Source organism: Asparagus officinalis, chromosome 1 (genome assembly GCF_001876935.1).
Source record: "Asparagus officinalis chromosome 1, Aspof.V1, whole genome shotgun sequence".
Lineage (NCBI taxonomy): Eukaryota > Viridiplantae > Streptophyta > Magnoliopsida > Asparagales > Asparagaceae > Asparagus > Asparagus officinalis.
This window is the reverse complement of record NC_033794.1, coordinates 11,945,454-11,961,125: the sequence shown is the minus strand read 5'-3', so window position 1 is coordinate 11,961,125 and position 15,672 is coordinate 11,945,454. Positions and strand designations below refer to the sequence as shown.

At 33.2% G+C, this 15,672-nt stretch overlaps 1 protein-coding gene across 1 annotated transcript in view; it reads right to left on the bottom strand.

The window, feature by feature from the left end:
- The window catches only part of LOC109830610 (probable LRR receptor-like serine/threonine-protein kinase At1g56130), a 4,589-nt gene extending 2,360 nt beyond the window's left edge, over window positions 1-2,229 (bottom strand). Inside the window, 3 exon segments of the mRNA XM_020397923.1 lie at window positions 310-403; window positions 464-638; window positions 1,919-2,229. Coding sequence (XP_020253512.1) covers window positions 310-403; window positions 464-638; window positions 1,919-2,084 — 435 coding nt within the window. The 5' untranslated portion in view covers window positions 2,085-2,229.

Genomic DNA, 15,672 nt, shown 5'->3' with positions numbered 1-15,672 from the left:
ACTCACTGGTCACCCATGGGCAATATCTTCCAAGGTTTCATCTAAGGTAAAAGAATCAAAAATATTTAACCATGGACTCACTGGTCACCCATGGGCAATATCTTCCAAGGTTTCATCTAAGGTAAAAGAATCAAAAATATTTAACCATGGGGACTATACTCACTGGTCACCCATGGGCAATATCTTCCAAGGTTTCATCTAAGGTAAAAGAATCAAAAATATTTAACCATGGGGACTATCTGTAACAATGATACTACAGGGATCCATGTGCAATTAACCCTATATGTTATCCTATTCTTCCCTGGTTACCTGGTAGACTGGCCCAAACCCTCCCCTACCAAGTTGGTTATTGTGGTGGAAGTTGTTTGTTGCTTTCTTCAGGGTTCGGTAGTCCAAGTAGTTAGTGGAAGCAGTCTGGACCTGGTACAACAAATGGCAGGGAAACTTCAAAACCATGAAAAATAGACAGTTTTTGGTCTTCTATTTTTTTTAATCGAAAAACGTAAGTTTACCTGGGGGTGTTTTGGTGGATTTTAACAGCTTCTGTAACTTCTCTGGCTTGATACATTTCCATAAGATCGCTATCAGGATTGCAAGAACAATGACAATTATTATGCTTCCAAAGAGAAAGAATGAATCTGCTACAGTTGGAACAGTTACCAAAAGCTCACTTGACAAAATAGCAAGTAGAATATGTAGTATAGAAAATAAGAAAAAGAATCCGGGCGCACTTTAGTAGGTTAACTATATGGGATTGCATGACAAAATAGCTTGGCTTACGCTATGAACTTTCTATTGAGAAATTGGTAACTTTTTGGTGCCCCTGAATCCTAATCTTCACTTTACCAATGTACTAACTTAAGCATTCTGCATAAATTAACATGCTCATACATCTAACCATCTAGATTTCTAAGATAATTATCTATGTATGTAATCTTGTCCCTTTTCCCACATTTTAAGGAATACGCCATGAAGCAATTTGTGTGTCATGTGTCTCAACGCCGTATTATGTTTATCTCAGCGTCCAAACTTCCCAGTGAGGAGATCCTGCATGAAGAACAGCAGATCGCTATGCGCTCAGCTGTTTCTATGCTTATTAAAAAAAACAACCGATTACACTTAGTCTCAGAACGCTTGTTGCTGTTCGATTTAGACTAGGGATAACTGTTGTAATTCTGCAATGTTAATGTTCTTCTGACAGCTAGATATTTTTAGTATAGTCCAACTGGGTTACTTCTGAATTCCCTTTGTTTATGTCATGCAAAGAGGACGCAAAAGTATAAATGTTAAATTACAAAATTCGAAAGAGGGAAAAAAAAAACGTGATGGACATAAAGTTTCCCCAAAAAAAGGGCCAATAACAAAACAAACATATACATACCAAAAGAACGTCAACAATCTACTCCAATGCAATTGGATCATTAGCACACAATCAATGCATATTGCATGCTGATGATAATAGCTTTTATGGTTACTACTCAACGAGACGTCGAGACTCATCCCTTTGAACTAAAAGATGCACACCTTGAAATGACATAAGACATCTACAATTCATTATTTGGGATTTTAGCAGACCCACACGACCCAAGGAGAAAGGAAACTGCAGGATTGCACATAAAGATTACTAAGATCATAATGCTTCAAAATACCCAGCAGAGATTTATAAACTTCCTATTAATAACACCAAAGTTCTAAACTTTGAACAGCACAGTGCACAAGGTCTTACAGAGGATGCACAATCTAAACTTGCTGGATTAACCAAACTAGAAAACCAAATATTGTTCAGAAACAATCTATTGAAACTAAGTGATACATGTATTGAAACAATCTCAATTATTTTTTCTTCAGTTTTTTTTTCTCTTGAGAGAAAACACAAACAGTTTTTGGGCACATTGAAAAAATAAAAAATAGAACATACCAACTTGAGCAATGTCCATGAGAATTGCTCTGCTCTCTCTGTTCACTGCAAGTGCAAGCTTTTCTGTTACAGGATTATGTCCAATGGCGGCAATGGGAACAAGAGAGGACGCATGGTGACAGTTATCGCCATCGTTGTGAACGAGGAGAAGAGAACAATGCATCATTTTGGATACGATGAAAACGAAGGAGAAGGACAAATATCTCCAGCTTAGCTCGTATCAGGAGAAAATGGTAAATTTCACAAAACCCCCCAAGAAGTTTGGCTCATTGTTAAAATATTCCAAAAAGTTTGTAGATGTCTAAACCCCAAAACTTTTTCAGGTAACCCCAAAAATTACGGGTTTAAAAAGATGACCCAAAAATTTCGGGTTGCCAACATTTTAATTTTAAAATTAGATTCAAAAAATGCAAAAGTTTTCGTGATCAAGTGGCATTTCCATACCTTTTGGGGTTAATTCAAATTAGACACACTTCTTAGGGTTTCTTCTTCTTTTTTGATAACCCAATCCGGAATTGAACCCAAAACCGTGGAAGACATACAGGAACACCTTAATCGTCTGAATCACTAGTGGTGGGTGAACATTCAAGATTTTGGAAGGCTGATTTCAAAATATCAACATTTAGGGGACCTATTCCAAACTATTGATTATTTCAGGAATCAATATCTTGTAAACCCTTATTATTTATAACATTTTCTTATCAAGTAAATATCTATTTGATCAGAGCACCGTGGGTGACCCGAATGATTGGGAGGTTTCAATATAGCCTCCATAGTCTTGGGTTTGATTCCTGGTGGCTTTGTTATAACAATAAAAAATAAGAAAATAAAAAAATACTATTTGATCAAGGGCTAAATTATCAAATTGGTATTTTGTTACATCACTCTTACCATTTTGGTATTTTATCTAAGCCAAGTATGGAATTAGATCAAAAACTTCACCACCAGCAAAAAAGAAAGCCTTGAGACCTCACTTGACGTTGTTAATACTATCTTATTGATGAAAAAAGTGCATGACCTTATGCAAGAATGTTGAATCCATTAAAAGGAAGTAAATTTTGGTAAAAAAAAGTGGGAGCATAGTGTTAATTACCTCCAAATATAGTTAAGATAGCTTCTTCTTCTTCTTCTTCTTTCCCCCAAAGGAATGTGGAGATAACTTGTGAGAGCAAAAAAAAAAAAAATGCTAGGAGGAAGGAGGTTTCACAGCTTTATTTTTGTCGGCAGGGAAGTTCTAGGTCCAAATTGTACGTTTGGTTCAGAAAAAATATCAAAAGATCATTGGAGACAGAAAAATACCAAACCAATGAGATAGATGTAAAAAAAAACTACCAACTTGATAATTTAGCCTTTGTAAATTATTGAGGATGGGTACAATTCTAGACTGTCCTAAATTCGAACTCTTACCACCGTCTTTGTTTCCAAGAGAAAAAACAAAGACAAAAAATAAAATTAATAGTAATTTGTTTTTGGGAAAATCGTGTCAACGCCCCAAAAGTAAAATCTTCATATGCTTCAGCCCATTTGACTTTTTTCCATGTGGTTCAGCCCTTAAATTAGAGATCTATGTTCTGCAACTCTCTTTTAACAATTATTATCTGCCAACTAAGCATAGAGAGAGAATAAAAAAATAAAAAAACCCAAAATGCCATTATCTCATCTATTCTTTCATGTTAAGTTTAAAAGCAAGTTAAATTAGACTTAACATGAAAGTCTATTTCATACTAAGTCTAATTCAGTTCATGTTAAGTCCAATTTAATTCCTTTAAAGTCTAATTTAAATTATGTTATGTCTAATTCAACTTGTTTCAAGTCTAATTTAATTCGTGTTAAGTCTAATTCAACTTGTTTTAAGTCTAATTTCATATTAAGTCCAATTTAATTCATATTAAGTCTAATTTAATTTCTTTTAAGTCTAATTTAAATTATGTTATATCTAATTCAACTTGTTTAAGTCTAATTTAATTAGACTTAACATGAAATTAGACTTAAAATAAGTTGAATTAGACTTAACATGATTTAAATTAGACTTAAAGGGAATTTAATATGATTAAAATTAGACTTAAAATAAATTGAAATAGACTTAACATGATTCATGTTAAGTCTATTCAACTTGTTTTTAGACTTAAAATAAGTTGAATTAGACATAACATGATATAAATTAGACTTAAAAAGAATTAAATTAGACTTAACATGAACTGAATTAGTCTTAATATGAACCAAAATGGACTTAAAATGAATCAAATTAGACTTAATATGAAATTAAACTTAAAACAAATTGAATTAGACTTAACGTGATTCATGTTAAGTCTAATTCAACTTGTTTTTAGACTTGAAACAAGTTGAATTTAACGTGATTCATGTTAAGTCTAATTCAACTTGTTTTTAGACTTGAAACAAGTTGAATTAGACATAACATTATTTAAATTAGACTTAAAATTAATTCAACTTGTTTTTAGACTTGAAACAAGTTGAATTAGACATAACATTATTTAAATTAGACTTAAAATAAATTAAATTAGACTTAACATAAACTAAATTGGATGCAACATAAAATTAAATTTAAAACAAGTTGAATTAGACTAAATATGATTTAAATTGGACTTCACATGAATTGAATTGGACTTAACATGAGCTGAATTGGACTTAACATAATTTAAATTGGACTTAACATTAATCGAATTGGACTTAACATGATTAAATTAGACTTAACATGAACCGAATTAGATTTAACATGAACAAATCAGACTTAACATGAACCAAATTAAACTTAACATGAACTGAATTGAACTTAACATATAATCCATGTTAAATCTATTGTATTTTATTTTAAGTCTAATTCTATGTTAAGTCCAATTTAAATTAGACTTAAAATAATTTAAATTAGACTTAACAAGATTTAAATTAGACTTAAATTTAAATTAGACTTAAAATAATTTAAATTAGACTTAACAAGATTTAAATTAGACTTAAAACAATTTAAATTAGACTTAAATTAGACTTAACAAGATTTAAATTAGACTTAAAACAATTTAAATTAGACTTAAAATAATTTAAACTAGACTTAACACGAACCAAACTGGACATAACACGAACCAAACTGGATTTAATACGAATCTAACTAGACTTAACATGAACCAAACTGGACTTAACATGAACTAAACTAGACTTAACACTAAATTGGATTAAAATTAGACCTAAAAAAAATTAAATTAGATTTAACATGAATCAAATTGGTCTTAACATGAAGTAAAATTGTACTTAACATAAAATTAGACTTAAAATTTTCGGGAAAATTGTGTTAAGGCTCCAAAAAAAAAATCTTCATGTTAAATCTAATTTAATTCCTTTTAAGTCTAATTTTAATCTAATTTAGTATTAGGTCCAATTTAGTTCATGTTAAGTCCAGTTTGGTTCATGTTAAATCCAGTTTATTTCGTGTTAAATCTAGTTTGGTTCGTGTTAAGTTCAGTTTGGTTCGTGTTAAGTCTAGTTTAAATTATTTTAAATCTAATTTAAATTATTTTAAGACTAATTTAAATCTTGTTAAGTTTAATTTAAATTATTTTTAGTCTAATTTAAATTTGACTTAACATGGAATTAGTCTTAAAATAAAATGAAATAGACTTAATATGGATTATATGTTAAGTCCAATTCAGTTCATGTTAAGTCCAATTTGGTTCATGTTAAATCCAATTTAAATCATGTTAAGTCCAATTCGGTTAATGTTAAGTCCAATTTAAATCATGTTAAGTCAAATTCGATTCATGTTAAGTCCAATTCAGTTCATGTTAAGTCTAATTAGGTTTATATTAAGTCTAATTTAAATCATGTTAAGTCTAATTCAACTTGTTTTAAGTCTAATTTCATGTTCCAATTTAGTTCATGTTAAGTCTAATTTAATTTTTTAAGTCTAATTTAAATAATATTATGTCTAATTCAACTTGTTTCAAGTCTAAAAACAAGTTGAATTAGAAGAGTTGAATTAGACTTAACATGAATCACATTAAGTCTAATTCAACTTGTTTTAAGTTTAATTCTTATTAAGTCTAATTTGATTCATGTTAAGTCCATTTTTGATTATTTTAAGTCTAATTTAATTCATTTTAAGTCTAATTTATATCATGTTATATCTAATTCAACTTATTTTAAGTCTAAAAATAAGTTGAATTAGACTTAACATGAATCATGTTAAGTCTATTAACTTATTTTAAGTCTAAAAATAAGTTGAATTAGACTTAACATGAATCATGTTAAGTCTATTTTAACTTATTTTAAGTCTAGACTTAACATGAATCATGTTAAGTCTATTTTAACTTATTTTAAGTCTAATTTTAATCATGTTAAATTTCTTTAAGTCTAATTTAAATCATGTTAAGTCCAATTTAACTTTTTAAGTCTAATTTCATGTTAAATCCAGTTGAATTAGACTTAAAACAAATTGAATTAGACATAATATTATTTAAATTAGACTTAAAAGGAATTAAATTAGACTTAATATGAATTAAATTAGGATTAACATGAAATTAGACTTAAAACAAGTTGAATTAGACTTAACATAATTTAAATTAGACTTGAAACAAATTGAATTAGACATAACATGATTTAAATTAGACTTAAAAAGAATTAAATTAGACTTAACATGAACCGAAATAGACTTAACATGAAGTAGACTTTCATGTTAAGCCTAATTCTAACTTGCTTTTAGACTTAACATGAAAGAATATAGGAGACAAATGTATTTTAGGGTTTTTTACTTTTTATTCTCTCTCTATGCTTAGTTGGCAGATAATAATTGTTAAAAGAGAGCTGCGGAACATATATCTCTAATTTAAAGGCTGAACCACATGAGAAAAAGTCAAAGGAGCTGCAGCACATGAAGATTTTGCTTTTGAGGTCTTGACACAATTTTCCCTTTGTTTTTTGCTAGTCAAAAATAATAATAATATTTTTTTTTTGAAAAAAAGATAATAACAATTGAATCATACGATATCTAAGATGTCGATTGTTCGGCTGGATCTCCTCTTTACTCGGACAAACCAATCGGCCTGCTATTGGGCGGTAACTTGGGCTTGTAGGTGACGAACTTGCATAGAGTTGTGCTTCGGAATTTCACAATTTTGATTGGACTTGAATAGACAAAAATTAATAAGATCTAAGGTTGGATTTGATTAAAGTTGACTTAAAAATCAATCTACACCTGGACTAGGTGGACTAAATTCAAAAGGAATCTAATCAAACCGACATCTAAACAAATCTAACTGAATTTGACTACTTCTTTGTTGTATTATTTCTCTATTTATACGCAAGATTTTTCCTTTTGATAATTTATTCTTAGGTTTTATCTTTACTTTTGTTTTATGCCATTATTTTGTAACGGTTGGGCACAGAGACATGCTGTCACGCCGCGGAAGCGATATAACCTGAGAGAAAACACTAACTTTTGTTTTCATAAAAGCTCAAGCCAACCTCTATGTTCATGTTTCGCGAATGATACAAGAACAAAAGTGAAATATCTCAACAAAGTGAGATATACACTCTTCCTCTCATCAGTTCTAGGACTGAATTGTCGAGGGAACCTACAAGCAATAGCCAACACCTAGAAAACAGTAAAGACATGATAATTACGTGGTTCGGCAAACTTGACTACGTCCACGAGGAAGGGGGAGGGGAGATTCCAGTATGAAGGAGAATACCAACGACTTGTACAAACCCACAAGCTCGTCCCAAAGATGAAGCTATGATTTTTACTCAAAAGAAATTGACCTCTCTCTCTTGTAAAATCTGTCCAAGCTTTCTTTTTTTCTCTCCTCAAGATATCTCTTTTAGATCTGAAAAACTCCCATTTTCTCTAGCCGGCAAAACCCTCTTTTTCTCCTCTCACAAAACCCTAAAAAAAGACTCCTATTTATAGGAAATTCAGGCCGGTGTCGGAATCTGGAAACCCAAAACCAGCTGCTCCTCCAAGACACAATCTGTATCTCGGGGAAACCCGCGTGAGTGTGGCCCCCATAATCACGTGGGTGTGGCCCCCACGCCTTCATAGTAACATTCTGTCACGACTTCTATTTTTGTAACATTCTGTTACGACTTCTATTTGTGCAGTCAGGAACTGAAATGGCTTGTGAAAGAAATTTATTTTATTTTTAATTTTTGCACCAATGTGTCTATATCAAAGTAGAACATCATGAGTCATGATTAGTTGGAATAATTTTGTGAGGCTGATTTCTTTGACTAATAAATCAATGGTGGGACTCAAATAGAATCTTCTTTTTGATTTGCAGCATAGGAAACCATGATCATGAGTCTTTATAAATGATTGATTATCTCCAATAAATGATGTTACATCTCTTAATTGATATTATGCATGGCATCTTAATCAATAAGCTGAAATCATAATTGTAATTGGAGTCAATATTTGCTGTTCTAGAAAGCAAGTAGGCTAAGACTTGCTATAATCATGTTGGAATAGATGGAAACAAAGCAGCTATGGTCTGGACGGTGACGACAATGTCCGCTCCTTTCCGACCACATCTTCTTTTTGATTCCACCTCTTCAGCAGATTTGCTATTGTTTGATAACGAGTTTCAGTTCACTGAATCTGGATTCAATTTAGTGAATCTGGATTCACTCGCGGCTTCGGTTCGTCAGAGCGGCTTCGGTTCGTCGGAGGGAGCTCAGGGGCAGTGGAGTTGGAGGAGCTCGGTGAGGAGTTAGTGGTGTTTGTGGTGGTGAGAGAGAGGAAGAGAGAGGGGGCTGGTTCAAGCTTTTGGGAAATGGAGGAGAGAGAGAGGAGAACGTGAGAGGAAATTTGTCTATAATGTAAGAGAGAGTATTAAAGGACGTGTATTAAATTTGTATCATTGTTCCAATGTAATCAGTCACCATTAATGCAATGAATTGTTCCAATTTTACCCTTTTCACATTAATGCAGTGTATTAAATTTGTCTATATTTACAATTCTGCCATCGAAATCTAGGCCATTGGATGAAATAGAATGTAGGGTTAGGATTGGTTTTTAGTTCTCTAGGTTTTTATTAGAACCTCTCCCTATATATATATATATATATATATATATATAGGAAGAGGTTCTAATAAAAACCTAGAGAACTAAAAACCAATCATAACCCTACATTCTATTTCATCCAATGGCCTAGATTTCGATGGCAGAATTGTAAATATAGACAAATTTAATACACTGCATTAATGTGAAAAGGATAAAATTGGAATAATTCATTACATTAATGGTGACTGATTACATTGGAACAATGATACAAATTTAATACACGTCCTTTAATACCCTCTCTTACATTAATAGTGCTACATTCTTTAATACTCTCTCTCTCTCTAACTCACTTCCCGATCTCTGTAAATCTCACATGATGAACACAACAACGTATTGAATCTGGATTCACTGAAGTGATCTTCAATCCAGATTCACTCCAACGAATTGAATCTGGATTCACTCCAATCGATTTGTTGCTCCACTGGATTTGTGAATCATTCTAACCATCCAAGCAGAATAAGAAAATTATGGTAAAAAACAAGCTATAAAATTTTATAACATGAAAAATTTTCACCTTTTACAGCAAAAAGTTATGATTTTTATGGTAAAAAACAAACACCTCACATAATTGAATCTGGATTCACTGTAAAAACAAGCTGGATTCACTGCAGTGAATCGAGATTCACTGCAGTGAATCGAGATTTACTCATGCATTTATAGAACGTGTTTGATGATTTTAAGCAAAAAGTTACAATTTTTATGGTAAAAACAAACACCTCACATAACTGAATCTGGATTCACTGCAGTGAATTCAATTATTTAGGACAGAAAAAATCGGCGATTCACTGCAGTGAATCTCGATTCACTGCAGTGAATTCAATTATTTAGGACAGCAACTAAAACAAACCCCACAACTAAAATTCTGAACTTTAACCAATTTTAACAAAAAAACTAACAGGATTGCAATTTCTAAAATATTTTAATAGAAACCCTAAAAAAGATTGCAAATTTTGAAAGATAATCCAACAAAACAAACAACCAAGATCGAGTATAAGAGAAACCCCAAGCTAAAACAAATCCTAGAACCAAGATCGCAACTTCAACAATTACCCTAAAAAGAAACCAAAATCAAATTGAAATTAAAGAAAAACGTGACGAACCGAGGGGGTGCTCGAGCTTGAAGGAACTCTTGGCCATGGATCCCCTCTTTCTATCATCCCCAATACATGACGAGAACAAAACCATGATCAGATCAAAAGAAAATAACACCTACCAAGAATCAAATCAAACTTAGAATATAACCTACCAAGAAAATATAACACCTACCAAGAAAATAACACCTACCAAGAGAGAGGGGGCTGGTTCAAGCTTTTGGGAAATGGAGGAGAGAGAGAGAGGAGAACGTGAGAGGAGAGTTGCATGGGAAAATGGAGAACTCAATAAGAAGCATTAATTACCTCTCTTTAGTGGGCTGTTTATTTTACCTAATTACCCTTATGCAGCTTTAATCTCAGCCATTGGATGAATCTAGATCCAATGGAGAGGATTGGTTTTTAGTTTTTAGGATAGTGAGGTTTGTATTTGAACCTCTCCCTATATATATAAGAGTATAAATATGTACATATATATATATATATTATATATATATATGATATAGTATATATAGGTGATGCAGGAACTTGCTGTCAATTAAGAGGGATAGGAAATAGTCTTGTGCGCACCCAAAACTTTTTATGCATGGGATGTTGCCGGTAGGGATCATTGACATATTATGAGTGGAGGGCTTTTATAGATAATAAATGAGTGACTAAAAAGTTGGGTGGATGACGTATTCCCTATCCACATTAAGTGATAAGGATCATTGCTCTCATCATCATCAATCATCTGATCGTCACGTTCTCCATCAGTCTCTATATATATATATATATATATAGTATAACATAATATATGAAGGCTTCCCAACCCTGTTTTCCAAGCTTTAAAAAAAAAGTAGGGGCGAGGACTTTTCGATCATGAAGGCGTTGTATGGAGTAATATAGGATTAGTGAGCAGGGATCTGCAACATCTTTCAATCTTTCCTTTGTGGTCATTTAGGTCGTGAAAGCGTTGTTTCCAGATAGGCCAACCAAAAACATAAAACACGAAAGTTATTAAAAATAGATTCAGAAAATGCAAAAAACCTGGAGGTTAATTGGCTTTTAAAGTTTTTTCTGGGATTATCACAAATTCGGCCAAAATTCTTGGTGATTTTGAGAAATGCCCTCAATTTAAAGGTTCTCATTGTGTGAAGCATTACAGCATCATATTTTACAGAGTGAACATATTAACGAGCCAATTAAATATAGGTTAATACTTGTTCTTTAAACAAAATAAAAAAAAGTAAAAGTTTTTGATTTAGGAATGAAAATATCTACATCTAACTGTTTTTTTTAAACTAGTCTTATTTAATTCGTAGCGTGTAAGAAAAGATTTTGTGAGGTCATGATATCATACATTCAACATATTTTATTTCTTTGAACACTGACAAATATGATAACAGGGAAGATACATCTGAAGATCAATGACATTTCAAAATGATCCTTATGCCATCTTATTGCATATAAGTCATGTTTAATTAGTTTTTCATATTTACATATATTATTTGTATATAAATCATTGGTATCTTGGCTTTTATTGTTCATGGAATTGGGGTTCTATAATTTTTTGTTCAAAATTAATAGAACAAAAAGATCCTAAATAGAAAAGGATGTCTTAGAAAAAAAAGTAGTAGCGTCTTCAAGAATTTGGACTAAAAGATGGATTTACTTATAAAAAGCCCATTTATAAGGACTAAAACTTCATATACATAAATCTTTCTCTCACTTTTTTTATTATTCCATTTAGCTTATAAAACTCACTTCTTTTTAGCAAGGCGAACATATTCAATAACAAAGCTTTGGAATTGACATAGCACCGAATATATGAACTTTATATTTTGGTGAGAATAAATTCCTAATACTCTAATAAAAATATATTGAAACGGGAAAAACATGTAGCTTCTAGCAAACTACGATAATTGTTTTGCATGAAAACTATAACAAAATCTGTTCAAAGAAGGAAAGTTTGGTTAATAATGTTTATGTTTTAAAGAACAAGAATCAGGCCGGGGTTCATGATATATATATAGGGTGTTTCGTGTCATAAATGACATAATTTACATGCAGGGTGTGAAGAGGAAAGAGAAAATTGTTACTCACGGAAATTGCTTATAATTAAATAAATAGGAGTTGTGATGCGTCCAAGATTTTCTGTTTCTTGCATTATATTTTGTCCAATTTGTTGTTTCCGGAATCTTGGTGCACTAGAAATTAAGATATAGTTTACACTAGCCCAATTAAGACTTTTAGTAAAATATGGAAATGAAATGAAATCTCTATTGTCTATTAGCAGTACAGAAAATACAAATCTGAAAACGATGAAGTGGTAAATAAAACGCATAAAAGTCTACTTCTAGATCTTTTTGAAACAATTATCTTAAAGTTATATACTTTTGTCTAATGGGCAGTTGGTGTATCAAGAAGAAAAGAATTCTGAAGCTAATACATTGACAACTAAATTCTTCTTGTTTTATGATGATGTAAAAAGGGATAGTCCTTAGTCTGTCAATTAGATTTTTAATGTACCAATTATGTATGAATAATGATGTATCAATTTTTTAATTAACAAGGAAGACTACCGGCACTTTCTGTCGTAGAATTCTTTGCACATAAAATTATCATACTATTAATCATGCATAAAAGTATGTTTTTAAATGGCTCCCAATAGTTACCGCTAAAATTATTAAACTGTAAGTTATGCATAAAACTATCCTCCTTGAGATTTTCATAACCAGTGAATGCATCCTTTGTAGAGCCAATATAGGAGAAAGTATCCAATAATAATGGTCTACGATATTAAATGTACATATAAAAAGATATCTATCATTAGACCTGTGCATAAATTCCAAAATTCTATGATCTAAGGACTAATTTTTTTTAATATGGAAATCAAATCCAAAACCTCAAGAGTCATAATAAAACCTCTCAACTATCCAGATCACTTGTGGTTCTCAATCTAAGTGTTGGGGGTTGAAACAACGACAACTTGTCCATTCCGGATCTTGTGTCGAAAGAATAGCAAGTAAGAAATCATAGCAAAACCAAAAACTTGCAGGAAAGAATAAATAAAAGAGAAGATAACACCAGATTTAACGAGGTTCGGCAAACGTGCCTACGTCCTCAGGAGCCACACCAAAAATTCTTTAATTATTGATGAAGATTACAATGCCTGCAAACGACTATCTCTTTCTCTACGATCTGTGATCTTAAAATGCTGGATTTTTTCTAAAAAACGCTGCAAAAATCGCTCCTTAAAAATAAAAAACGGCAGTAGGAAAAACGCAGCCGTCACATCCCTATTTATAGGGAAACCCTAAAAACGAAACATAATAGGAATCTCTTTTCTGCAAAGTTCGCTTGCTTCGCCTGAGCTGAAGTTCGTCTAAACTTAAGTTCGTCTGAACTGAAGTTCGCCTCTTTCGCCTGAACTTAAGTTCGTTTGAACTGAAGTTTGCTTGCTTCACCTGAACTGAAGTTCACCTGCTTCACCTGATTTCCAGACTTAGAAAAAATCCTGCTATGCATGTTTGTTCCAAAGTTTGGGTCTACACCCCTAAAACCAACAATCTCCCACTTGGAGACCACACCTCCATCAACAAGCTCTCTTGAACTCTAGCCATCTTAGCAAACACCCTTCTCCTACCCGGAGAATTTCTTTCTTCAATCAATATCATTCTTGGTGATCCCACCTGTCCTCCTAATGTGGCTCTGCCCTCATCTCCTACGCGTGAAGGCCAACTGAAGATGTGTATAACTTCAGTTTCTCAATTGTCACTGCCTTTGTTAACATATCTGTAGGATTTTGGCTCCCTAAAATTTTCTCTAATAATAACTTTATGTCCTTTATCAGCAAGCGTATGAAATGATAACGTATGTCGGTGTGCTTCGTTCTGGCATGATAAACTGGGTTCCGGGCAATGTGTATAGTACTCTGGCTATCATAATAAAGAACTTCGTTCCCCCGCTTCAGACCTAACTCTTCCAGACACCCGGTCAACGACATCATCTCCTTGCTGGCTTCAGTCACTGTGACATACTCTGCCTCAGTCATGGACAACGTCACTATCTTCTACAAACATGAGACTCAGCTCACTGTTGTTGACCCTAAGGTATAAACCTATCTCGTGGTACTTCGCCTTGTATCATGATCACCGGCAAAGTCTACATCCACATATCCCGACAGAGCCAATTCTTTTCTCCCAAAACATAGTGGCATATCTGTAGTCCCTCTCAAGTATCGTAATATCCACTTCACGGCCTCTTAATGCTGCTTCCTTAGAATGCTTGCAAACCTGCTCACAACTCCTATTGCATGGGTGATATCCAGTCTTGTGCAAACCATCACATGCATAAGACTATCAATGGCTGATGAGTATGGCACTCTGATCATGAACTCCTTCTCTGAATTCGTCTTGGACCATTGCTCCTCAGATAACTTGAACTGACTTTCAAGGAGCGTGCCAACAGGCTTAACATTCTGCATGTTGAATCTCTAAAGTATATTCTCGATGTATTCAGCCTGACTCAACTTCAACGTCCCTTCAGCTTCATCTCGACTGATTCGCATCCCAAGAATTTGCTTGCCTGCACCCAGATCCTTCATAACAAACTCCTTCCCCAAATGCTTCTTCAAGTCGTTTATCTCCTGTAAACATAGTCCTATTACTAACATATCATCTACGTACAACAATAACACGATATAGCTCGACTCGAACCTCTTGAAGTAGTAATAATGATCTGAATTACATCTTCCATAACCATTGCTCTGCATAAAATCAAACTTCTTGTACCATTGTCTTGGAGCCTGTTTCAAACCGTATAAGCTCTTTTTGAGCCTACACACCATCTCTTCTTTTCCTTTCTCAATGAAGCACACATGTTGCTTTATGTAGATTTCTTCATCCAAGCTACTATGAAGAAAGACAGTCTTCATATCCAACTGCTCAAGGTAGAGATTTCCAATACCTACTAAGCTTAACATCACTCTGATTGTTATAAGCTTCACGACGGGGGAAAATATCTCCGTATAATCCAATCCTTTTCGCTGTTGGAATCCTTTCATAACTAATCTGACATTGTACCTCTTACTTCCATCACTCTCCTGCTTGACCCGGTAGACCCACTTGTTATGTAAGACTTTCTTCTGTGCAGGTACCTAAGCTAACTCCCACGTCTCATTCAAGTGGAGAGAATCCATCTCTTCTTGCATCATCTGCTCCTACTGTTAAGATTCACTAACTTACATAGCCTCCTCATAGCACTCCGGTTCTTTACTATCTGTCAAAAGCAAGTAATCAAGTGACGAAAGATATATGGGATTCAGTTTGGGTACCCTGAATGACCTCCTAAGCTCCTCGCCCTGGGCAGTCGTCTCTGCACCTGGAGTAGTCTCGATTATTTGGTCTGAATTAACATTGTCTCCCCTATCTGGAAGTTCCTCCAAATCCATGTACTCCGATCCACCTGCATCCTTAATGCGACTCCCACTGCTTTAGTTATCCTTGGTATTGTCCCTGTCCTTGTACATCATCTCTTCATTAAATATGACATCTCTACTCCTGATGATCTTCTTGCTCTTATCATCCTATAAACGATATCCAAACTCATCAATG